This window comes from Solanum verrucosum, unplaced genomic scaffold (genome assembly GCF_900185275.1).
Source record: "Solanum verrucosum unplaced genomic scaffold, falcon-dt-bn FXZP01000150.1, whole genome shotgun sequence".
Classification (NCBI taxonomy): Eukaryota; Viridiplantae; Streptophyta; class Magnoliopsida; order Solanales; family Solanaceae; genus Solanum; species Solanum verrucosum.
The window spans coordinates 3,130,554-3,157,755 of NW_026020371.1; the positions used below are offsets into that span (position 1 = coordinate 3,130,554).

A 27,202-nucleotide genomic window follows, 5' to 3' on the forward strand; every position below is an offset into this window, starting at 1 on the left:
TCATGTGCTGAAATTGGACAAGGCTTTGTATGGGTTAAAACAGGCTCCCAGAGCTTGGTATGAATGCCTGTCAAAGTTTCTTCTCACCAATGGGTTCAAGAGAGGTAAAATTGATAATACATTGTTCTTAAAATCCAAAGGTAAGGAATTGTTAATTGTGCAGGTATATGTGGATGATATCATATTTGGAGCAATTTCAGACTCACTCTGCAAAGAGTTTGCTAATTTGATGTGTAGTGAGTTCGAAATGAGCATGATGGGGGAACTCACCTACTTTCTAGGCTTACAGATCAAACAGTCCTCTCAAGGCACTTCAATATGCCAAGAGAAGTACATCAAAGAGTTGCTCAAGAAATTCAATCTGCTCGAAGCAAAGGTGTTGGATACTCACATGAGCACAAGTGTGAAACTAGATATAGATGAAAATGGTGTGGAGGTAAATCAAACTATGTACAGGGGAATCATATGATCACTCCTATACCTAACTGCAAGCAGGCCAGACATAGTGTTCAGCGTAGGGATGTGTGCAAGGTTTCAAGTAGCACCAAATAAGTCTCACCTGAAGGCAGCCAAACGCATCCTGAGATACTTGAAGGGAACTCAGAACCTGGTCCTCTTCTACCCTACTGGTGACTCTTTTGATCTTAAAGGTTATGTTGATGCTGATTATGCAGACTTTTTGGTGGATCGAAAAAGCACGTCAGGCATGGCACACTTCCTTGGATCAGCTTTGATTTCATGGGGAACAAAGAAGCATAATTCTGTGGCATTGTCTATGAAAGATGCAGAGTATGTGGTTGCTGCATCATGTTGTGCACAACTGTTATGGATCAAGCAGCAGCTGGAAGATTTTGGTGTACTTTTAGACACTATTCCTCTTATTTGTGATAATACTAGTGCCATGAACATGGCCAAAAATTTGGTCCAGCACAAGAGGACAAAGCACATAGATGTAAGGCATCACTTCCAAAGAGACAATGTTGAAAAGCAAAATGTGGTGATGAGGTTCTGTAAAACTGAAGACCAGTTGGCTGACATCTTTACAAAACCATTAAGTAAAGAATTCTTCATCAAAAACAGGATGAGGCTAGGGATGCACAAAATCACCTGACCCCTCGACAGATTTGCACAAAAATCCTTCTTATTGATTATGTTAAGGAGGGCAGGTATCTATACTTGTTTTACTGGTTTTCATAAAAGAACTCACTTCTGGTACCTTAATGCAGGTATACACTCATGGTGTGTTTAGCTGAAAGGAAGGTTCAATCACACAGGCAGAGTTACAAACTGAAAGGAGGACCTGGTCCTCATGAGGTGAGTATCAATTATACTACACTGTCTAAATGTCAACATCACTGCCACGTGTCACTCTCCCCATTCATCGCGTCAGTTTCAAAATGTCTTGTCGCTTTTAATACTAAGGGTCGCCTCTTTTGGGACCCGATATCCTTTAAATTTAAATCTCTCTTGGAGGCTTACTATTTAGCTTCCCTCGCCTCTTCAAAATTAAAAATCATAAACCTTCTCCCAAAAATCTCTAAATTTCTCTCCAAGTTCTGTTTTCCTCCTCTCTTTAAATATGTCTATCACTGAGTCTTCTTAAAAAACATCCATCTCCCAAGAATTTGAAAACCCTAGTTCATTCAACTTCTCCGTTCCCCCTCTTGAAGAGTCTCCGTCCACCCCAGTCTGTGGTGTTGGAGAAATGGATGAATCCATCTCCCCGACGGCCGACATATTGGTCTGCCCTATTCTTCACTCCGGGAATATGTTAGTTTGCTCTCCTACTCTGGTTCTATATAGTGACAAATCCCTAAATTCAAAGGCACAGTCTGTGTCAAAACCTAATGAGGGTCTTCCTACGGAAGAAATTGACATTGGTTCAATGGCAGTGTCATCAACCATATCTGGGAGATTGTTTGAAGGGGACTTACCTGAAGGAAAAGGTCCTGAATCTTGTATTCTAACCGCTGGTGCTGAGCTGGTGGCCGTTCAAAGCTTAGTCTTATTAAGAGGAGATGTTCAACCTACTTTTTTGGAGCATGAATTGGAGTCCCGGATCAGGTCCCTCATAGAAGTGAACCTATCTTCGACCAAACACCAAAATCCTTTGATGTTGTGAGCGAGAAGGAAGAAGAAGAAAAAGATGCTCTACTAAGATGATGCTCAAAGGGAATGCGAGGAGGAAACCAATCTCAAGTAAATGTTCATGAGTTAGAAACAGTCAAAGGTACATCTGAGATTGACAGTGTTGGTAAATCTGGTGAACAAGAAAATGAGCGACAGAGAAAGGGGAAGGGAAAGCTGGTTCTGTCTCACTCTAAAGGAGACAAAAAGAAGTATGTTACAAGGAGCGAAACACAAAAGTTTATGGGTAGTGCTATTGCGGCAAGCAAAGCCCATACTGAAAGAACTAGGAAGAGGAGAAGAGAAGGGCTTGAACCTGACCAACCTGCCTCTACTCCCTGGTTATTGAGAACAGTGAAACTGAATCTGAGGATGCTGCCAAGTATGTGGCAAAAAGGAGGAGAGAAGCTGAAGAAAAAAGGGTTAAATCAAAGGAAAATCAAAAGGGGAGGAAGAAATCTCCTGTAAAAGGTGTGAAATCTCCTGCAATGAGTGTGAAGGTTAAAAAACAGAAACCTCTTACAAAAGGAGAAAAGGAAAGAAAGCAGTCAGAGGAACAACCCGTAAAAGAACCTGGTCCTAAGGTTAAAAGTCAAATCAAAGAGAAGGAATTGACTAGAGAAGAGCGGGTAGAGAAAATGGAGCAACAAAGAGTTTTAAATGGTAGAGTTTTTGACCCTGACATTTTAACAACATTTGGTATGGCCAATCTGGTTGATGTTGTTACCATTCAAGGCTGGAATCATCTGTTTGAACCACCAATTCCATACTTGCACAAACCTGAAGTGCGTGAATTCTTCTACAAAATAGAACTACTGGAAGGTGGTGGAATCATAACTATTGTCAGGAATGTGCAGATTCACCTTGATGAAGAAACTTTGGGAATCATTCTGGGAGTGCCTGTGGCAGGAGTTCGAACTATTGAGGGTTGTAAACCTACTGGTGATTTCTCAAAGCTTGCTACAAAACGAGGAGATGTCAAGCGTGCAGGGCTGCCTAAGAAGTTTCTTAAGGGGGAGTATCAGTTGATGTTTGAGTTCATTAACAAAGTAGTGGTGCCCAGGACTGAGAAAAGAACAGTGGCTTCTGCTGCCGATCTTTTCCTCATGGAAAAGCTTGATGAGCTTGAGGAAATCAACCTCTCTGCCATCATGCTGGAACATATGCATAGAGTAATGACATGGAAGAATGCTAAGCACGACATTCCCTATGGGTATTTACTAAACTTTGTCTTTAATCATTTTGAAGTTCCAGTGGGAAAAGGGGTACCTGGTACCACCAAGCAGATGTTCACTATGTCTACTCTACTAGAATGTGAGTGCATTGAGGGACAGGCTAAGGGAAGATCTCAAGTGGCGGATGTTCTGGAGCAACAGGCTACTCTTAGGAGGGAGGTGACTGATCTGACCAAGATTCTGAGTGGTAAGAAGTTTGAAATTACTAGGCTCAAGTCTGAATTACAAAAGACTGCTTCCAGGGGACCTGGTACTAGTGAGGGTCATGAGCTGATGATCAAAGAGTTAAGGGATGAAAACACAATGCTGCTAAAGACAAATGCCTCTCTCAACGAGGAAATTAAGTCCCTAAACAAGCAACTGATACAGGCCCATGAGAGTGCAAATGAGCGCATGATGTTGTTGATGCGTACTTTTACTCCCTCCCCTCCTCCGTCCTAAATGTGTCTTGTTTCTCTTGTTGTCTGTCTTTTCTTTTGTAGTTCTGCCTTGTCATCACATACTCTTGTGGCTTTTTGTTGGTTTGACAAACTACAGTGGTCAGTATATATGATATGAAGCTTTCTTTTGTTTTGTGTCCTGTTCATGTGTGGTTTCATATTCTCTTTATGCTTACATACACATGTTCTGTGTGGCCCAAGGCCCTGGTTTTTTTTTTTTTGCCTTGCATTTAACTTGAATATGTTTACTGCTTCACCTTTTCAATGATGTCAAAAGGGGGAAGTTTTGTTGTAAAGGTTGGCTGTGGAGTAAGGGGGAACTAATTAAGGGGGAAAGGAATACCAATTTTATTGAATGAATGTTTGCTCACTCACGTGAGGAGTTATGCAGGTTGTTTGTCATCATCAAAAAGGGGGAAATTGATAAGCGCTTATGTTCCTAGATGTTTTGATGATCTCCTCACAAGTGCAGAGACTTGGTCCTCTGTAGAGTATGAATACTCGTCCAGTGGTCAAAGTGTTGTACAGCTGGAAAGTTGTCTGCGTCAGAAAGTTAGTGAAGTTGCAGAGTACTCCACCAATCAAAAGCGACGAGGTTGCTTGTTCATTGGATAATAACTTTTCATGTCTAAATATATCCAAGGAAAAACAACAAGTTGTTCATTCATTCAAAGAGAGATACTTTCAAGCTTAAAAACAACAAGGGACTTGATAAAAGTGCTGCGATATATTTACTTTCTGTACCAGCTGTATTTTGTTTGCTTGTAATAGTGCTTACATTGTAGGATTCGTTTCGTTGTGATAAGAAACGTTTCAACCTGTTTGAATCATTGTAAGAACTAGGTTAAGAGTAACTTAGGTTCTTACTCTAAAAGTCTATATTAATCTAAATAGGTTTAGTTTAGTGGGTAGTGTGGTATCTACTCTAGCTCGTCTAAGTAATAGGAGGTGTTACTTAGAGTTGGGATTAGCAGGCTAATCTCGGTTTGTAACTGGCTTTTACTTTTGCTTGGAGAAGATTAGTGAAAAGTAGTTCTAAAAGTTCTAGCAGGCCAGGTCGTGGTTTTACTCCCTTGAGCAAGGAGGTTTCCACGTAAACTCTCTTGTCAATCTTTACTTTCAGCATTCTCTACTGTCAAATATTGTAACTGTGTTGAGGACCTGGTCCCATTGACTTAAGTGGACGCATACATTCCAACACAAAAGCATTGAACATGCAAAACGCAAGTGCAACTCTACTACACACAAATTTCTTTCAAACTTCAAATTGTTACATTCTAGCTTTAATCATTCATTCTTTTCGTTTTGAAGGAATACCTACATATAAGTAAACAAGGGCCTAAATTTTTTCTTCAATTATCATTAAAAATGACAACAATTCATGCATAAAATCGCTTTACTGACCACTCCGTAGGATCTCTGAGACATTGCATAGATCAATTAGAACTCAACTATAGGTGTAATAAAAGTAATATTGAGAATGATTCATTTGGATGTCTGAAATGATCCCACAGACTCATAATAGACAGTAAAACTAAGAATGATCCCTCGAGGTGTCAGGAATACACATTGTAACCGATCTTATGTAAAATAATACCCAACAAATGAGGTCAGGGTCGAATCCCACAAGAAACAATGTATAGACGATTGAAGAAACAAATAATTATAAGCTACTCATTTAAATTCGAACAATTAATACAAGTACTTTTTGGAGGGTTTTCGATAACGAAATGAATATGAGAACTAAAAATAACTAGGTAGAGGATAGAATGACCAATGACTTCTCAAGCAAAAATACCAAAGAGAGTTGAGAATGGAAAAATAATCAATCTCTATTACGATCCATTGTACATTAATTGCATAGCTTTTCAATTAACCATGTGTCATATCAAGCATGCCTTGGAATCTCAATTATTTACCTATATCTTTCAATTGTTGGTAAATATTTCTCAATTAGCTCTTTCAAACCTAGCTAAGTATCAACAAAGACAATCCAATTTTAGGCAATACTAAGATTTTACTATTACTAGCTTGAATCCATTATTTGACAAATTAATCCTCAAATTAGCACCAATAAATCTTTTCCAACTTCAATTAACTCTTTCAAGCTAAATCAAAGTAAATGGGTAAGTCCTTGATCATCCCCTTAGAAAAGTAATTATAACATGAGATTAACCTGATAATCAAAGACCCATTTGATAACTAAGAGAATATTCAACTAATTACAAATACACAAGATATAAATTAACAATCCCAAGTCATTGCTGAGCATTTGAGCTAGAATGTGGTGTTTTCTTACCTCAGAGGTCTTGAAGCTCTCTTCCATGGTTGTTGGACGTTTTTTCTTAGAAAAAATATAAAAAATTTAGCATCATGTGCAAGATGATCTTCTAGTTGATACATCGGTTAACATTTTTTAAAGAAACAATGGCATGACATGACAACCTATGAATTTAATTGGCAATAAATAACTCATTTTTAATTTATTTGCAAATTATTTTAAAAATATATATTTATTGGCATTCAATAGCTACGTTTATTTTTTAAAAAAGTGATTATTAATTTTTGAGATATTCTCTCTATTTCCTAGACACATCCTTTTATTTCTTGAAAAGAAAAAAATTACTTTATTGTTCCTTCTTTCTCTATATCTTCACTTGTATCTTTCTTCTTCTTTTTTTCTAAAAATACGCTTCTTCCATTAGATACCCATTACACCATAATTCTCTCTTATTGGGGAAATTGATTCTCATAATTCTTCAACTATATCTTCTTCTTCTTTTTTTTCTAAAAAATATTTCTATCATTAGATACCCATTACACAATGATCTCTTGTTGAGGAAATTGAATCTCATGAATAAATTGAATATTCATTCGGCGTGTTTTTCTCCAAAAAAATAGTGTTTGGGAATTATATATCTTTCAGCCGGGAGTATCTTATTTTTATTCTATGCAATTTTTATTCTAAATTTAATGAGTAACAGAGATTATTCTAAGTATACTGTCAACAATTGAAATAATGGTTCTGATTTTGAAGATTTTACTACCAACGATTCAAAAAAAATAATATTTTCAAAATTTGTTGTCATTACAATAAAGGATCTCTAAAGTGACGATACACAATGTTATGAGTATACAAATTGATAGAGGAGAACACATTTTGAATATGACACTATCACCATGAAATATGAATTCGTATAAATTGTTATGTCTTCATACTGAATGTATACGAAATATGATATTATGTATATGCAGTTGACAATATATATACCAATCTAATTGTATATATCAAAATATTTTGACGAAAGTAATATATCAATTAGAGGTAGATATCAACAGTTGTACAATATACTTATGTATATTGTTAATGTATACAAAGAAAATATAAGTAATGTATACATATTGCATTTGCCAAATCAATGTATACAATAAAATTTATAAAATAAAATAATTATACATCAACTAAATCAATATGTTAAATAAATGTATACAAAAATAAATTGCAATTTAGTTAATGTATACATAAAAAAATTAAATTGTTACATGTAGGGGTGTTCACGATTTGGATAAAAATTGATCCAAACTAAAAAACCGAACCAAACTGATAAAATAAAACTGATTTTATTTGGGTTTGGTTTGGTTTAGTTTGGTTTTATATTTTTGAAAACCAATAGTATTTGGTTTGGTTATGATTTTATTCGAAAAAACCGAAGAAATAACCGAACCGAACCGATGAATTATATACATATATTTTATTAATATACATACTGAATATATTGTTTCTATAAACAATTTTAAAGATCTTATATATGTTTTCATTAAAAAAAATTATAATTTACTTATTGAAAGCAAAAATCCCCGAGGTGAAAACATTTATCTTATTGATTTCATGTATATGAGTGTCTATGAACATTCTTTGTGGGACTGAAAATGTTATTGTCTCTTCCTTCTAGGCCAATGTAGTGAATTTTAAAGCTTTTTTGATAGTAAATTCAGTGATCGAAAGTTCAGTAATTTAAGTCACTCTAACTATTTTTCGTTTTGAATGGATTGTTATTACTTTTTTCACATTTGAATGAATTGTTTCTTTTATTTTTGTGTATTGTTAATAACCGAATAACCGAACCAAACCAAACCGAAATCGATAACCACCAAACCGATAAATGTATATTATATTTGGTTTGGTTTTGATAATTTTAAAATCGATTATGTTGGTTTGGTTTTGATTTTGACCAATAACTGATCCAAACCGCCCCATGAACACCCCTAGCTACATGTATCCGTAAAATGACATTCCTAATTTATAGGAATATAAAGACAATCACTATTCTTATGAATACAAGTTACGTTGGTTAAAAAGGTAAATATCAAGTATTTTTTGCTTATTTTAAGGAGAGAAATAATTTTAAATAATGTTTTGCCAATTTTAAGTAGAAATGGTTAGAAGTTAGTAGAGAGATAATGTTAAATATCTTTTATGATTTAAAAAATTATAATTTAAAAGGAGAGAGATAATTCTAAATAATCGCTAGAGAAATTGTTGGAAATCACAAGAAAAATGATATTATTTTTTTTATTTTAAAAAATAATTTTAAAAATGCCGATTTATTACTTTTGGGCTAATATGTGCCAGTTTTTTATTTGTCTATTAATTGATAATTAATATTGGACTATATATTGCCAATTATATGTAACAGTTATGTGTCAATTTCTAATAGTAAAAAGTAAAAAATCTTCACATATTCGAAACATAATTATGCACCAACTTGGAAAGTCTTGCAACTCCATAGTTCTATTGTTTAAAACAACTAATTGATAATTATCTTTTCAGTAATCAAAAATAAAATGGGCGAATAAACTACCACAACTATAACTAACCTTAAATCCTATAAGTAACACACTTAATCTAAACCCTACAAAAAGTCACTGAGTAATATTTCATTAGTTATATATACAAAATAACTAAGTGTTGGAGTAATATTTTGGGAGGTATATAGCGCAGTAATTTAGTGTGCTATATGGCTCTATTTATTTAACAGTTGTTAAGTCGTGGTCCGTTAATCAATATTATATATCGTACTAAATTATAAAAGAATTCTTTTTAGTTGTTTAAATTAAAAAAATCACAAATAAACGTTTATAAAATACGGATTGGAACGTCAAAAACCAAAAGAAAGAAAAAAAAAAAAAACTCACTATAATTTGCTTCAAGTAATTACATTAATTTTTTAAATTAAAATGTTGATGTAATTTAATCAGATATAGCCAAACTCCAATAGATAGCTGAACCTATGGTAGGGATTAGGGATATAGTTTGTAGTACCTAATTATAACACTTAATGGGTTTGCAAGCATTTAAAACTTTAATTGGGTACGTGTTAATATAATTGTGAGAAAAGTAAATAATTCACATTCAAGAACGTTAGGGGTCGTTTGGTGTGAGGTATAATAACAAATAGTCACGGGTTTAAATTATAGTACCGCTTATTTTGTTGTTTGGTTGGCAAGTTCGGGATAACTTATCCCGGGATTAATAATTAGTACCGGGATAAGTTATCCCTCTCCTTGGGTGGTATAGTAATCCCGGGATAACTTATCCCAGGATAAAATAGGTAAATGACAAAAATGTCTCTTTCAACCCTTTTGTTATATCACTTTTTACATTAATGAAGGACATTTTTGTAAACAAATAAATTGTTCTTAAAATTTATTATTTTGAATACAACAAACCAAACACTCAATAAAAAATAATCCCAACACAACTTATCCCATCATAACTAATCCCAATATAACTTATCCCAACATCAACATAACTTATCCCAACATAACTTATCCCATCATAACTCATTTTCAAACCAAACGACCCCTTAATGTTAGTGCTATGCCGGTACTTAATGGAGAAAATTGGAGCAACAACCATCAAACACGTGTTCAGAGAGGATAGATTAGCACTACAATAAAAACAACTTTTAGCGGCAATAAATAGACACATTAATAAAAAGTGTTAAAGTCTTTACCAGCATTAGTTAAATGTGATTAGGTCCAATGTGGCTAAATGTTTTAGAGACATACAAAGAGTACAGTACTAATTGTCGCTAAAAATATATATTTAACGATAATTAAGCTATTACTGTTAATTAATTACCGCTGAAGATTATTTTTGTTGATGGGTAGGAAAATAGGCAAGGAGATCCTTTTTGGACACCACCACTTTCGGAAAGTTTCACCAATAGAAGTTACTTGGTTAGGAAAGTCAATATTTGTAATATTAACGATGAAGACTAAATGGGATTTGACTCATTTTTACCTTATGGGATTTTACACTTAAATTTTAAATGTAACACACAGACCATTTTATTTTATTTTTAAAAGATACTTTTTATATTTAAAAGTAATTTAACTTGAACTTGTTACTTTATTGGTTAATGACATGATTTTATAGCTACAAAAGGTTAAATTTCTAAATCCTTTCTTAAATTTGGTATTCAATGAAATGTCTATATATATATATTTTGGTTTTCCACCTAGTGTTCGGAGCCTACATTGGAGCTCTGACTAATTAAATTCAGATCGCGCACTGCAGGGCCTATTTAGGGGTGACGCTCCCAACAAGATTCTCTCCATATCCAGGGGCTCGAATCCGAGACCTTTGGTTAAGGGTGAAGCACTCCCACTAGTGCACCACAATCCCATGTTGGTAAATGTCTATATATTATTGTGAGGAAGGAAGTATACATTATTAAGAAAAAAGGGAGGATGGCTTATTGTATTTGGCTAGCTCTTGTATTAGTTGCATTGTTTACTTATCTTATTCAAGAATTAACATGGAAGAAGAAAGTTCCTCCAGGGCCTAGAGGGCTTCCACTTATTGGTAATCTTCATATGGTAGGCAAGAATATTCACCATGATCTTCATAAAATAGCCAAAAAATATGGCCCTATAATGTCGATGCGTTTCGGTCTTGTTCCTGTCATTGTTGCTTCATCTCCTTATGCTGCACAACAATTCTTGAAGAACCATGATCTTGTTTTTGCTAGTAGACCATATAGTGAGGTTTCTCGATACATTTTCTATGATCAGAGAAATCTTGTGTCTAGCAAGTATGGACCTTATTGGCGAAACATGCGTAAATTGTGTACTCTACAATTACTTAGCAATGCCAAGATTCATTCATTTCAGTCTATGAGGAAACAAGAGCTTGGAATTCTTGTCAATTTCCTCAAACAACATCGCGGTGTTGTGGTTGATCTTACTGATAAAATTGCATCTCTTAGTGCCAACATGTCTTGTTTGATGATATTTGGGAAGAAGTACATGGATGAGGATCTTGGTTTAAATGAATTGGTTAAAGAGACAATGTGTATAGCAGCAAGGCCAAAACTTGGTGATTATATTCCCTTTCTTGGTGTGTTTGATCTCCAAGGATTGTCTCGTCGTATGAAGGAATTAGCTAAGCCTTTTGATGAGTTTCTGGAGAGAGTTATCGACGAGCACCTTCATAAATTCAGTGACAAGAATCAAGCTAAGGATATTGTTGATACACTTATGGGCATTATGCACTCTAATGAAGCTGAGTTCGAGTTTGATCATCGTCATGTCAAAGCCATTTTGCTGGTAATTCACTACTCTCAACTGTACTACACTTTTGCTTATGTGATTTTACAGAAAATAACTAGTAACTATTTTTGGAGAGATCATCCATAATAAGTTGAGTAATTTTATAGCGACAAAAAGTAGTTTAAAGAGTTATGTTTAGGGGAGATTTTCTCTCAACAGTTTCAATATGTAGGTTAATTGGTCAAATCATATAATAATATTATGTTTTTTAGTATAGTTTTTGTATTCTAATTTATCAACATTATGATTTGCAATTGTAAGTTTCCGCATAACATCATGATTCTTCTGAACCCAACATATAGGACTTGCTGGTGGCTTCAATGGATACATCATCAACAGCAGTTGAATGGATTTTATCAGAAGTTCTAAGACACCCTGATGTAATGAAAAAACTTCAAAACGAGATGGAACGAGTAGTTGGGAGAAAGAGAATGGTGGAAGAGATGGATTTAGAAAGTCTGGAGTACTTAGATATGGTCATAAAAGAAGGTTTTAGGCTCCATCCAGTCGCGCCACTATTAATTCCTCACGAGTCAATTGAAGATTGCAGGGTTGATGATTTTCATATACGTAAAGGATCCCGACTATTAATCAATGTTTGGGCAATTGGGAGGGATCCAAATGTTTGGCCTGAGCCAGAGAAGTTCAAACCAGAGAGGTTTTTGGAATGCAACATTGATCTTAGGGGACGGGATTTTCAACTTTTACCATTTGGATCTGGCAGAAGAAGTTGCCCCGGTATGCAGCTAGGACTCACCATTGTTCGATTGTTGGTAGCACAATTGGTTCACTGCTTTGATTGGGAGTTACCAAATGGTATGATACCAAAAGATGTTGACATGACTGAGAAATTTGGTTTAGTATTAGCTAGAGCTCAACATCTAATGGTCATTCCCAAGTCATATCGATTGAAATTTTCACAAAATAAATGTTAAAACAACAGTTGCACTGTTCTTTAACAGGAGGGGAATTTGTCTTGTGGCCATGATTTTAAATGAATAATGTACGTACCCTGGCACCTATGGTGATAGATCAATGCATAATGCAACTATTTAACTACTATTATAGTAGTATAAATTTAGCACCTACCATGTAAATTTAAAGTAAATGCCTCATATACAGAGCTGACAAATTTTAAAATATCTCGTGTAATGTTAAATTTGAAAAAAAAAAGTTGTGGGTAATATAATAAATTTTTACCCTTTTAATTTATTTTTTTACCTTTTAATTAGGGGTGTACAAAATCAAACCAAAAATCGAATCAACCGCAAATCGAATCAAACAAAAAAAAACCCGACTAATGATTTGGTTTGACTTGGTTTGGTATTGAAAAAAAAATTCGACTTTACTTGGGTTGGTTGGTTTTAACTAAAAAAAGTTAGCCCGAAACCAAACCAACCCGACATTATATATATATATAATTTATTTTATATATAAAGTATTTACTTTGATGTAATTTCTAAATATTATTAATACGTTTTCATAATTTTTATCTTTTAGCATATTTATTCAATTTTTTTAGACTTAAAATTTTGAATAGTCCAATAAAGGTTATAGTCCATATATATTAGTACCTCTAATAAAGCTCAATTCAAAATCAAATCAATACTAATGCTAACAAAAAAATAAAAAAATTCAATACTAAGAATGACAGTAATGTTGAATATTTGTTCTTTAGTTTTACATTGGTTTTGACATTTAAAATACATAACATAATTTTAATTTTTCTTCAATGTTTAATCATGTAATTAATACCTATTAGACTTATTTTAGCACGGGTAGTACTTTTAAATTATGATCATTTTCATTATGACTTATCAATTTGAAATATTTATTTTATACGATTTCATTGTTATTTTTTATTGAATATTTAAGTGTCATCACTCATCTCATATTTTGTGTTATTTTCTTAAGAAACACCTTAGATAGTTGTATTTTGGTTAGACTAAAGAAATATTTGGAGCACAAGTTAATTATATGTTTGTTTTAATACTTTTTCAAAAAAAATTCAAAAACTCGAAAAAATCTAGTTTTATTAGTTTAATTTGATTTAAAAATTTAAAAATTCGACACAAATGATTTGGTTTGATATTTGAAAAACCCGAACCAACCCCGAAAAAGCCAAGGTTGAAAAACCTAAGTTTTGTTCGTTTGGTTTGGTTTATAAATTTAAATTTTGACAAAAATGATTTGGTTTGATATTTGAAAAACCCGAACCAACCCGATCATATACGCCCCTACTTTTAATAGAAAATTGAAATAGCTTTTAGGTAGTTGTACTATCCTTTTTTACGTGTTTTTCTAGTTTGTTGCTTTAATTATAACCTGACAACTAACATGAACTCACATTATTATTTCCATATTTACCTTTTTCGTTCCCCCTTTTATTATATTTGTTCTCACATGAAATTATTTTCATATTATTTAGACAAATACTATAAGAGATGGAGGTGAAGAGTTAAGGGAGTGGGATGGTTGTGTTGAGCGTTATGGAAGGTGGGGGTGAAGATGGGTTGTGTTTGGAGTGATGGAAAGACACAATCAATGTGAAATGTCACTAGTAGAGCTTGTTTTCCGTACTTTTTGAATGGAAAAGGCTTCACACTTACAGAGCAAAAGGACAATTGACAAATTGACTTCACAAGTGCTACCAAAAGATTGAAGGAACACAATGAAGAACCAAGTCCTATTACAGAGTTTATGTATTAGGAGTTTTTCATTGAGTTGCCATATTGATGGAATCTTAGTTTAGTGAGTTATAAACTTAATTAAAGAGTGTTGTCTTCAAGTTGAGGTAACTCGAAAACTTGGAAACACACTTGAGAGGTTTGTGTGTTGTTAGGAATTACAGTTTACAATTTCTTAGGTTACATAGGTTTGTAATCTTAAACTGTTGAGGCTCAGTGATTTGGTGAAGCTGGAGTTAAATCTTGTAGGGGTACGGATCATGATTTTCTACACCTTTTAAGCCATGTGTTTTTCACGTAAAATTGTGTTCTTAATTTATTGTCCTTACTGTTTCGTTGGAATATGTTAGGTAACATGTTTCAGACTTTGTCGAAAAGTTAAGTAACTAAATTGTAGGTCATGTAGAATATCAAACCAAAATCTGATCAGATCAAGGCAAATTTCTTACAGCACAAGTCCCTTTAGCATTTTCTATTTTACAAACAGAACACTTAGTCTGGTTAAGAATCACCCATGTTTAATATTATTTTTATTTTTTTTTTACCGTGGTTTCCGGGCGTCGCTTTGCGAACCCGACTAGCTGTACCCACCGGGTCCCGCTGTTTCAAGGCGGGTCCACCACGGTTAGTTCCACGGGGCCCTGGAGACGCGGCCGGTTTGTAATGCCTCCAGTGGCCCTGCTGGGGCTCGAACCGGCGACCTGAAGGACTTTGTCCCAGGCCTTTACCAGCTGAGCTACCCCTCAGGGTACCCATGTTTAATAGCTATATTGTAGCAGGTCTTTTTAAGTTTATTCTACCATCCTATACATCATCAAGTGCTAAATAATTTACACTTGGTGCTGCTTTATGTATGATGCACACAATGGAAACAGAATTCCAAGAATTTCATAGTTCAGTGACAGCCTTTATCTACTTGCCACTTGACTGAGCATGTATTCCACGATCATTAGGTGGTCGTGGCAATCCGTCTTAACTGATGTTAAGGGTCAACAAAGGGTATTGGAAAGTTGAGTTTGTGGGGAGACTTAGTTGGTTGCCTGGCGGTAGGAGGGAATTTGTACACAGAGTGGTAGCAGTAGAGAATCCTGATGATGCTGCAGAAGAAGAAAACACTGGCACTGGAGTGACCACACCTTGGCTATGTGTTTTCCAAGCCCAATTTGGAAGTCCTGGAGACGAACTTGCTGCTTCAGCCTTCGTCATTGCTCCTTCCTGTTAGACAATACAAAATATCTCCATCATGCTTTATTCAAATAAAAAGAAGCAATAGATTCTGAAATAAATGACTATTAGCTATGTCCAGGCTAGAGCAGCCTTGAAATTTTAATTTGGCAGACGGTAAAAGACAGTCAGCATTGCCTGGTGTTACAATATAACATAAAACTCATGTACATGTCTGAGTAGAACACGATACTTACTGTACTGTGGGGAGAAAAAACAGGATACATGCCAGTCAATATGGAAACCTTAGACGCTGTTGGTGGACCTTGTGGAACAGTAGAGGAGCTTTCAATCTGTAAGATTGACAAAAGAGGAGTGAAGAAGAAAATATTAAAACCAAAAAATGAAGAGAGTGCAAAGTCGTGCTATAGAGTGAACATAGAAGTTAGAGCTAATTAAAGTATGTGAAGTAGACTGGTTGATGCATCTTCAAAAGTATTTTGCAGAGTGACAAAAAGCTCAAGCCACGGAGAATGTACTAAGGAGAAAACAGATAAGCTATGAAGTCTTTTACGTATTTACATCAGAAAATACCTCTAATGTTTTGCCAATAACCATATCGCGACCTCCAAAATTGAAGTGTACATTTCTACCAATTTCACCGCCCTTTAGACCCTCCAAAGGCGGAGAAATCCAGAGGTTCAGATCAAGATTCTCACCACTACCTACATACATGTTGAGAGAACTTATCATATTCTGCAGGTTACCAAAATGTCACAAGTTGCAAGAAAGATGTATAAGAGATAAGGTTAGATGGATGTACCACCATCTTTATTATCCTCCTTCATTTCTCGTTCGTACGTGCTAGCCACAAAGTTGGTAACTGCTTCCCTTCCATTACATTTGATAGCTGCTTTTTCATAAGCCCTGCACCACAAATAGGAAAGTGCAGATTTGGTTAGATGAGATTAAGAAAATGAGATATTCAGTCACAAAAGGCTATCAATTCATGATCACAAGGACCTTCAGCTTTGACTTTGCTGTCAAATATATGTGCAACCAAGCACTTTAATCTTATAGGAACAGTACTAGAGACCCCTATCATTTCCAACGATAATCAACTACCACCATAAGTTTGTAGTTTAGACAAGAAATTTGAAAGAAAAATCAACTAAACCACCGGGTATAAAACTTCACGCGAAATTATAAAAATATAATGCGTCTAGTAATATTTTTCAAATAGATAATTTTAGGCATCCTTACTTTTTCCCAAGGAATTGACCACATTTGTGCAAGGTTACACCTGATCTGTATTTTGAATTTCCCCTAGAAAAGCCATTACTTTGGCGACGGAGTACCTGAACAAATTCTTCTTTTGACAAGTTCTTCATCTGCAGATCAATGAGCAAACAGTTGTAAATTTTAATGATATCCACAATCATTCTTCCACAAATATTAATTATTCTACCTGCTTCATATCTTCGTCGTAATCAGTTATATTGAAATTGATATCAGCATCAACTCCCCGAAATTTTATTGCAGCTCGATCATATGCCCTAAATTATTCAAAAGAAAACATTTAGATCTAGTTCAAAAGTATGAAACATTGATTGCTGCTCTTACTCTTACCTAGCAGCAGCATGAGCTGTATCAAATCCTCCTGAAAAACAAACACCCAAATCAACGGTATTAACAACACGGAAACTCGTCTTCGATATAATTAACTTTTATGGATGCTTACCCAAATACACTTGTTTCCCACAATCCCTGCACATCGACCCAATGAACAATAATCAGCATAAAAGTAAGCATCTCGATAGATTTTTAAAAAAGTATCAAATAAATACGCAGAGCAAGTTGTGAATTATTACTGCAATTGAAAATTCAAGAGAAGTACCAGATGTGTGATTCCCATCTTCCAGTTCGCCGGTAAAATGTGACGCCACGATACTGAGAGCTACGGGACCTGGGTCCACGTCGGCTTTTCTTATGCACCGGAGGTTTGTAAACGGGCACTTGTACCCCACCGGATTCCGATACAGACAAGTTGAGCCAGCACTGAGATTGACCTTGAATCTTCTTCGTCTCATCTTTCACAGGAAAAAGCTGTCTCGTGAGCATATCACCAGTAGTACTACTCTCATCTTCACGATCGCTCTTAAGTATGGAGAAATTAAGAGTTAAAAGTGAATGGTTACGAGGCTGGAAGGAGGAGCTGTTGGAATCTGATGAAGCAGTGTTGGATGTTGCAGAATCATCCTTGAAGAAAAGAGTATATGTATTCAGATCCAACATATCTCCCACTTCACTTTTTCTCTGTTTCACAGATATTTATTACATGTATAAACTAACTAGTAAAATAGAAGAAGAAATCAAAACTATTTGCGGAATAGACTGAGAGATCATCATCAATAATTTGTTTATTGGAGAAGAAGATAATATTAAAATGCAATCACAATATTACAAGTTGATAAAGAGAGAGAGAGAAAGGTTGTGTTGTGTGTGTATGGTGATGAAAGGGCTTACAAGTGGATTGGATAGATAGAATGAAGACGAAGGGAAGGAAGTAACGTATAGTGCAGTGTGTTTGGGTAAAACTAAGGTATAGAATAAAATGCAATTTTATCCTTTTTAGGTAAGTGGTCACCAATTTATACCAAGGAATCCACAATTTTCTTATTATTCCATTATAGGAAACTCCAACACATGTAGTACTGGAGTATATTATATAAACATATTTATTTCGCTAACTAACCTCTTTTCACCATTTTCTTGGATATAAGAAAAGGCAAGGATAGGAATGGGAAAATAACTCTGTCTCAATTATTTATTTATCTGATTTTGGCTTGTTATAAAGTTAAAGTGGATTTTAAATTAAAAATATATTGAACATATTTATTTCGCTAACTAACCTCTTTTCACCATTTTCTTGGATATAAGAAAAGGCAAGGATAGGAATGGGAAAATAACTCTGTCTCAATTATTTATTTATCTGATTTTGGCTTGTTATAAAGTTAAAGTGGATTTTAAATTAAAAATATATTGAATATATTAAAATATTTTTAATCTTATGATTTTAATCATGAAATGTGAGAAGTAAAATTAAGGAAAATGTGGTTAAAAAAGAAAAATATATTTATATTAAGAAAAAAAAAACGAAAGATAATTTTTTTTATGTCAATTTTGGGTGGACTACTTCATCACCCATTTCATTAATCCAAACGGTAAGTCCAGAAAACAGAGCGAGATAAAGAAAAGAGAGAAAACTATTTCTAACAAATGAGAAAACAACAAAGGAAAAAGGAACCTAACTAAGAAAGTAAAATTAATCCACTTTGGAGCTAGATTTTTACTCTACATCATTTGTTCTTCCTCTATGTGTAATTCTTTCGATCTTGATTCTCAGATTTAGGATCTCGATTTGTACCATCAAAATTTAAAGGTAAATTTTATAAAGTGGTGGTTAAGTCGACTTTGTTGTATGAAGTTAGCCAATCAAAAACTGTTATGTTTAGAATATTAATGTCACAAAATTGAGGATGATGAGGTAGATGTGGGGGCATACAAGGAATGATAAAACTAGGTATGAGAATATTCGAGATAAGATGGGAATGACTTATGTGGTTGACAAGATGAGGGGGCGTGATTGAGATGGTTTGGACATGTATGAAGAGAACATGTGCATGCACCCAATGATGAGATGTGTGAGGTTGGTTGTAGTAGGTATGATGAGAGGTATATGTAGGCCGAAGAAGTATTGAAAATATGTGATTAGATAGGACATGACAACTTCAAATTACTGAAGACATGGCATTAGATAGGAAGGTGTGGAAGACGCGTATTAGGGTAGAGGGTTAGTAGGTAGTGGATGATTGTTTTGTTTTTCAAGTGTTTAGGCTTGTAGGTATGAGAGGTTGGTTGTAGTAGGTATGATGAGAGGTATATGTAGGCCGAGTATTGAAAAGATGTGATTAGATAAGACATGACAACTTCAGATTATTGAAGACATGACATTAGATAGGAAGGTGTGGAAGACGCGTATTAGGGTAGAAGGTTAGTAGGTAGTGGATGATTGTTTTGCTTTTCGAGTGTTTAGGTTTGTAGGTGTTTGTGGTTAAACTACTCATATTTATGTTCTTGGTTTTGATATCTATCATTGTTTGTTATTTACTGTATTTCGACTATTGCCCTGTTTTATTGTGCTTGTTGTATGTTTTATATACTATCTTTTTCTTTGTTCTTGAATTCGTTGCACTTGAGTCGAGGCACTTTCGAAACAGTCTCTCTACCTCCATTAGATAGTGGTAAGGTATGTGTATATATACTCGATCCTCCTACACCCCACTTATGTAACTTCGTTGGAAATTGTTGGGTATATAACAAGAATTAAATGGAAATGGAGGGAAGATGAAAAGAGGAATTTGAAAAGATTCTCTTATGCTTTAGTAAAAGACGTTTCTCCCTCATTGGCGGTGGAAAGAAAAGTTAGAGTGCTTAAATAGAGGAACACTTCTACTAGTTGTTAAAAGGGTTGGAAAGAGGGACCCCCTCACGCTATAGTTGTCGCTCACTCAGCTTCGGCTTTGGAAAATGATTGAGAGATTATTTTCTAGCCAGGACGTTTTAATTATTTAAATAACTAATTGAAACGACCCGAACCAACTCGGATCCGCGCGACTTGTATTTAAAACATCTTTCCCATTTTTATTTGAATTTCCCATCTTTGGAGAAGACTGTTATGAAGGGTTGTAACTTTCAGGAACAACCATGACCGTTTGAAAGGTTGCAGACTTTCATGAATGGTCGTGTGGTTTCTAAAAGGTTGCAACCTTTCGGAACCAGTGCTGCTTGGCTATAAATACTTGTGAATCCTCAGACTTTTCACTTACGATTTTTCTGAACTTCTTCTTCTTCTGTACAAATTCATTATTAGTGTATGTTACAGCCTTTGAGTGGCTCGATGACACCATTGTTTTGGGTATCAATATACTGGTGAATAGAGTCGTTCTATCCTTGGTGGATATATTCCAATTTAAACTTCGGATACTAGAGGGGAATAATTTCCTTAAGGGGACATTGTGCATCCAGTGGGCTCGGTTCTCTTTCCTTTCTGTTTCATACGAATGTTGCAGATTCTGGTATGTTTTACAGTAATTAGTTTCTTAATTAATTTATGTTCTTCACTACGTGATTTAAACTTTGGAATTTATTGTTTCTGAAAAAGTTTGTAATCAGTAGTATTGGTTTAGAATACAGATTGCATAACAAAAATGTTGTTGTTTAGTACACAAGCCAATATAACCCTAAAATTGAATAATAAAAACAATTATGTTGAAAAAGTATTAAGAGATAAATAAAATTTATTTATAGAGGTACAAAAACAAAATCTTCCTTTTTTCGTTTAATTAATCTAGTTTTGTAAGCACTAACCGTAATTGAGAATAGGCGGAATAGATGCAGGACTTGTAACTTCTGCTTAAATGCTGCAAGCCTGCAACGTTGAGCAAGTCGGCTAACCTAATTATTTTAATGGCAGGTTGCCATCTATAAAATTAAAATAATTATCTTATTTAAACTAGCAAAGTGAAGTGACGTGAAAAGAAAAGACTTCAATTCTTTTACTCCTTTTCAATTATATTTTATTTTTATTTAATATGAAATTTAAAATAGTAAAAAGAAAATTGAATCATGAATTCTTAAATTTTAAAAATATGTCTTATATTTTTTTGGTCTTAGGACACCCGCATCGTTAACATGTTTTTGTTGAAAATTATTTAGGAGAGTAATAGAACGTTGGCAGAGTTAAGGTGCCTGTTTTGAAAATTCAGGACTTATGATGTTAAACAATAAGACAAATAAGTTAGAAAGGGGAGCTATATATTTTGTACTTAGAAGATTTCACTTAAAAGAAATACTACATAAATTGAACTCATTAGATAAAAGTATTTACCTAAATGGAATCCAAATCAATATATTTATCTCGATTAAACTCACGGTCCAAACTATTTATTCCATTGTCCACTTGTTCTATTCACTAGATCATTATTTCTTCATCCTTGATACTATTAGAGTATATATATATACTTTGATGGTATCAAACAATAATTAAATAATCTTTTTGTTCAAACATTATATGTTCCATCTTGATGTCATCAAAGAAGTAATTGAATAGTGTTTTCAGTGAAACACTATTTTTTTATTTAAATGGAAGTAAGGAACAAATATAAGTGTTTTGAGGTTCCAAATTGGTTGAAAAGTGGAAGTGCCAAAAAGGAACAGACAGATCAGAAGAAGCTGGAACAACGTTGACCGGACAGTCTATATATGGAAGGAAGTTAACTAAATTTTGAGGTTAGAACCACTGGTTCCCTTCTTAAAATAGTTAGTAGTAGTACTTATTTTCTTCCAAATATTGTATAAAAATAAATATGTGGATCCCACTGCCAATACAACCCTTTTTGGCTGAAAAACAATTACTTCAATTGGAATTGTTTATTGTGTATAGGTACAAAAATGTTTCCATCAATTTATCATACGTGCAATAAGGATAAATGCTTATCATGATTAGTTTGTAGTAGCATGTAAGTATTTTAATATTTCTATAACTTTTAAAAGAGATAAATGTTATAAACATATTTAAATTATTCTTTTTTTTGAATTTTATATCTAAACTATTGAGAGTGTGAGTTTCATATCTAAATTATCACTTATTAGTTTGAGAAACACACTCTAATGGTGTGTGTAATACACTTTCTCTTTTATTTGCAAAAACCTTGTCACATGACATTTTACATAGATAAATATCCACTTTGACAAAAATTAAATAAACTATTCATATTAGTTAAAAAGCTAAAGATTAAAGTATATCTATCCTTAAAAAAAAAGAAATAACATTAATATGAGGGATAGTAGATATGAGAAAAAATAATAACAAAATAATGGCATGTATAGAAAAACTAAACTGTAAAAATAATATATATATATATATACACCTTGGTGTGTATGACATATATATACCTTATACTTTTAAACCCGTTAAACAATTTAGGTGACATATACTAAATATATGATCAATATACTTAAAAAAAAGAAATTTTAAAATATTTTTCTCACCGCACCCAAACAAACCCCTCATTTTTTTATTTTTTAAATTTCTTTCATAAAATATTTTTAAAAAGTTCAAACCTCAATCCCTCCGCCACTTCTTCCTAAAGAAAATTGATATTATTTTTATTTTAAAAATAAAATAAAATTCTATTCCATCCCATCTAACCATCCACTCCTTTTTTTTATTTTTTTTATTTTTCTCGCTTTGTGCTAGATTTGTACATATATTTTTAGAAAAATATCATTTTCTAATTGCATACCAAGTATAACAGAAATAAAATTTTATTATTAAAAAAGCCTTGCAACAAGTAAAAAAACTATTCTAATTTATATAACACAAAACGAGAAAAAAAATAATCTGAAAGCGGAGGATTATGTGTGGTAACTGGTAAGATAGATATTTTTTTAATAAATAAAGTTAAAACAATACCTAAATTATTATTTGAAGGGATTGTTGTGGGGGGAGGGGGGGAGTACAGTTTAATGAAGTGGTGGAGTGGGATAAGAAAAATATTTTACATTTTATTTTATATTTTTTTTTTTGGGGGGGGGGGGGGGATAGTAATACTTTACTCTTTAACTTTATTTTTTTTTGGTTTTTCACTCGGTGTCCGGAGCCCACATTAGAGCTCCGACTAAATCCGGATTGCGCACTGCAGGGCCCATTCGGGGGTGGCGCTCCCTACAAGATTTTCTCCATACCCAGGGCTCGAACCCGAGACCTCTGGTTAAGAGTGAAACAGTCCCACCAGTGCACCACAACCCATGTTGGTTACTCTTTAACTTTAACTAATACTAATAATTTGTTTAATTTTTGTCAAGGTAGAATGTTTTGTCCATATAGAGGGTGATGTGCCAATTTTTTTTAAAAATAAAAGAGAGTGTATTACACATCATGATGAGAGTATAATAAAAGAGAGAGGTGTGTTTCTCAAATTAATAAGTGATAATTTTGGTATGGAACATTGAAACTCACACTCTTAATAGTTTAGTATGAAACTAAAAAAAATAAAATAGTTTAAGAGTATTTTTGACCCTTATCTCTTTTTAAAAATTTAAAGTGGGGAAAATAAGATGTAAAAAATAATCAAGACAAGAAAAATAGTCATAAATAAGGTGGATTATGAATTATTATTATTATTATTATTTTACATATTTTTAAAATTTCTTTTAATTTCACTTTTCTTTCTTTCTTTCTTTATTTATATTTGTAATATCATGTTTAGAAATAAAAGTTCATACCTAATATATAAGAAACTGAAAGAAGAAAAGTTATATGTAAGCTGATTTATTAGTTAGATGATATTTTGAGCTAAAAATACAACGATAAGGTATTTTTGTGATAAAAACGTAATAAAAGGTAAAATTGAACTATTTAACATTTTTCAAGTTTCTTTTTCATATTCATAGGGATTTATTTCTTTTTAGGGTGTGTTTGGTATGAAGAAAAATGTTTTTCATGCAAAATGTTTTATAGAAAATATTTTCTTAGAAAACAAGAGGATTTTTGACTTATTTTTTCATATTTGGTTGATTTCCTAGATTTATTTTTTTTGCGTTTGATTGGTGAATTAAAAATATTTCTAGAAAATATCTTTTAATTTTTGCTAGAGAGTAGAAAATACCTTTTAGAAAAATAATTCCTGACATGGTAACCAACACCGAAACCAATCTAGGATACGACTCTGATACCCGAACTAGGTACCTGACTTTCAAATTGACCGACGACCTCGACACTGATCCGAACTAGGACACCACAATGACCGATCCGAAATTCGACACTGGAATTTGACCTTAGACCTGACCCCTAACTTCCGATTAGAGACTCAACATTTAAATTGAGACCGAATATCCGACCCTAACTTGACCCAAACACCCGTTTGGACACTGACTATCAATATGAAATCCGATCTCGATATTTGAATAGAGACCTGACTTACAAATCAGAACCCGACCCTTGATAACCAACAATTGATGCGGGACCCAATTCTTGTGGGGGGAGGTTCAGGGGGTAAAAACGTAATTTTTGAAAACTTGAAAATATTTTTCGAAAATAAACTTTTAATTTTATTTTTTTTCTTTTTGTGGGAGGGGTTGGGTTGGGGTAATTATTATTTTTTGAACAAAAAATTTAAAATATTTATCAGAAACAAACTTTTTAATTTTTTTTTTGGAATACGGGGGGTGGTAGGTGTTGGGTTAGGGGTGGGGTGGGGTAAATTTTTTTCTTTTCTCAATTTAAAAAATTTATCAAAAACAAACTTTAAAAATAATAAAAAATTTAGAGGGGGGAGGCGCTGGGTAGGGGGTTGGAGTAGGGTAAGAAAATAAAAATTTTAAAGAAAAACCTTTTTTTAAAAATAGGCAGGGGGGGGGGGGGTAAAAACTGATTTAAAAATAAAATTTTAAACTATTTGTTCGGGGTACGAGATGGGGTAAGGAAAAATATTGTATTTTGAGATTGAAGGAGAGTTATGGAAAATGTTTTCTTAATTTTTGAAAGGAAGTTTTCCTTAAATTTGAGGAAAATAAGTTGATTTAGAAACTCTTTTCAAAACTTTTAAGCCAATCAAACTTGAAAAAATTGGAAAACATTTTCTCATATCAAACAAACCCTTAGGGGTCGTTTGGTGTGATAGATAAAAGAAGTTAATCCCGGGATAATTTTTGAGTGACCTTCAATTCGTTGTTTGGTTGCAAAGGTTGGGATAACTTCTCCTAGGATTAACAATTAGTATTGTGATAAGTTATCCCTTCCTGAGGATGAAATAGTAATCTCAGGATATCTTATTCTGAGATAAGATATTTAAAAAAACAAAAAAAAAACCTTTAAACCCTCTTTTATACACCACTTTTACATTCATGTATATTAAATTAGTAATTTATAATAACATGCACAACCTTATTTATTCGTTGTTTTTGTGATAATCTATTCTTCTATTAAAAAATTACATTTTATAAATATAATTTTTATTTATTAATATATTATAAGTTGAATTTATTTGTCTAATTCTTATGTTTATTTATATTTTAATTTCTATTAAAATTGAAATGTTCACACCACTACTAAATTGTATATTTTTAATTAAATAATTTATTACTAGCTTAAGAATTATATTTAATATATCAATTAAAATGTAGATAAATTTAATGATAATTTTTCTTTTACTTTAATGAACTTAAAATGGAAGTTTTATTTTTAAGCTAAATGAAATGGAAGTTTTTTTTTTTTAAAATTAAATAAGATGAAAGCTTTATTTTTAAGTTAAATAAGATGAAGTTTTATTTTTAAACTAAATAAGATGAAAGTTTTATTTTTAAGCTTAATAAAATGGAAATTGTATTTTAAAGCTAAATAAGATGGAAGTTTTGATTTTAAGTAAATAACGTGAAAGTTTAATTTTAAAAACACATGGCACAATCATGGAATTGTACACACAAAATATTTAAGCTAAATAAGATGATAATTTTATTTTTAAGAATGAATAACTAAAATTTGTAAATAAAATGAAAAAAGAAAAAGAAAAAAGGTGGAAGGTATTTTTGTAAATAAACAATTTATTGTTAAAAATTATTCAATGAATATAAGTTTGAATATGATAAACCAAACAAGCAATAAAATTACTCTTAGTATAACTAATCCCAATATAATTTATCTCAACATAACTTATCATAATATAACTAATCTCAGGACAATTTGTATTCAAACCAAACGACCCTTAGTTGGACCATTATTAATAGACGTCATATCTAGGGAAGCATCCTCTTTCTGAACCATAAAAGAAATTCAAATTCCTAAAACATTTTTTTAAGAAAAAATAATTTAAGAAAATGACTATTTCTTTTGGCAACCAAATACAATTTTTTTTTCTTCTTTTATTGGAAAGGAAAAAATGTCTTATTCTGTTATATTTTTCTCCAATAATCGGTTGCAATGGTTTTAGGGGTCGATAGAGTGTATACGAATAATTTTAAACAAAGTGTATTAGTAATATTAGTATTAGCAATGTCAATGCATGTATTAGTTATGCTTGCATTAATTATATATGGATTATTTTAATATATTGTTTGGTTTGATGCAATAAAAATAACATACATTGCATAAAAAAATTATTTACAAAAATACCTTCATTATTATGATGGAAAAGATGTAAAAAAAGGTTTTGAGGGGCATTTGAGTCATTTATCATGTTAATGCGTTATGCATGCATTAAAACCATTGCATTGCAAATACCTAGAAATTCATGATATTAACAATGCACATCTTAATACACAATAGAGTACCAAACAAACACTAATAATACATAAAGTTAATACATATATTATTTTTCCTAATTCACTCTACAAATGACTCCGATATTGATAGAAAATATTTCCAGTTTTCACGAAAAATAATGTACATTCCGCTTGAAAAATTAGTCCATTGAGAAGTAGAATTGTTGGTGAATATATATAAATTACAATTAAAAATAAAAGTAATATGTAATAAGTAATACTCTAATACATACTCAAGTTAAAGCGGTGATATTTTGCTTTTTTTAAGGAGATTGAAGTCTCGTATTGTATAATTTTTGACTTGTTCTTTTAAAATATAATAATTTAATAAAGTCAGATCACTCAAATAACTCTAAATTATTGGAAGATTTTACCGAACACTTTTCTTTAATAAAAATAGTATAATAAATAGGATCGGCAGGGTGTTAGGTATTTTGGCATGCCTAAGAATTGCAGTTTGGTCAATCATAAAAGCAAGGTAGAAAAAAAAGGAAAAGAGGAGCATTAAACGCAATTCTAAATTTAGTGTGAACTATTGGTTTTATTTTCA

At 32.8% G+C, this 27,202-nt stretch overlaps 3 protein-coding genes across 5 annotated transcripts in view; 2 read left to right on the forward strand and 1 right to left on the reverse strand.

Moving 5' to 3' along the window:
* The window catches only part of LOC125838361 (protein TONNEAU 1a-like), a 1,213,107-nt gene that overhangs the window by 918,429 nt on the left and 267,476 nt on the right, over positions 1-27,202 (forward strand). The window contains exon 1 of one of the 3 annotated variants that reach the window (XM_049517432.1): positions 15,212-15,216. The exons of the other annotated variants lie outside the window; for them this stretch is intronic. The gene's annotated coding sequence lies outside the window, so the exon portion shown is untranslated. Of the gene's footprint in view, positions 1-15,211; positions 15,217-27,202 lie in introns of those variants that run through there. 3 annotated transcript variants of the gene reach the window in all.
* Positions 10,559-12,354, forward strand: LOC125838433 (cytochrome P450 71AU50-like). Its single transcript, XM_049517491.1, has 2 exons — positions 10,559-11,416; positions 11,722-12,354. Exons 1-2 carry the CDS (start codon positions 10,559-10,561, stop codon positions 12,352-12,354), a joined length of 1,491 nt encoding a protein of 496 aa, XP_049373448.1.
* Positions 14,887-17,565, reverse strand: LOC125838358 (ethylene-responsive transcription factor RAP2-7-like). Its single transcript, XM_049517428.1, has 9 exons — positions 17,168-17,565; positions 17,012-17,037; positions 16,900-16,930; positions 16,739-16,826; positions 16,534-16,661; positions 16,094-16,197; positions 15,865-15,995; positions 15,528-15,623; positions 14,887-15,321 (listed from the first exon to the last, which is right to left on the reverse strand). Exons 1-9 carry the CDS (start codon positions 17,563-17,565, stop codon positions 15,079-15,081), a joined length of 1,245 nt encoding a protein of 414 aa, XP_049373385.1. The 3' UTR covers positions 14,887-15,078.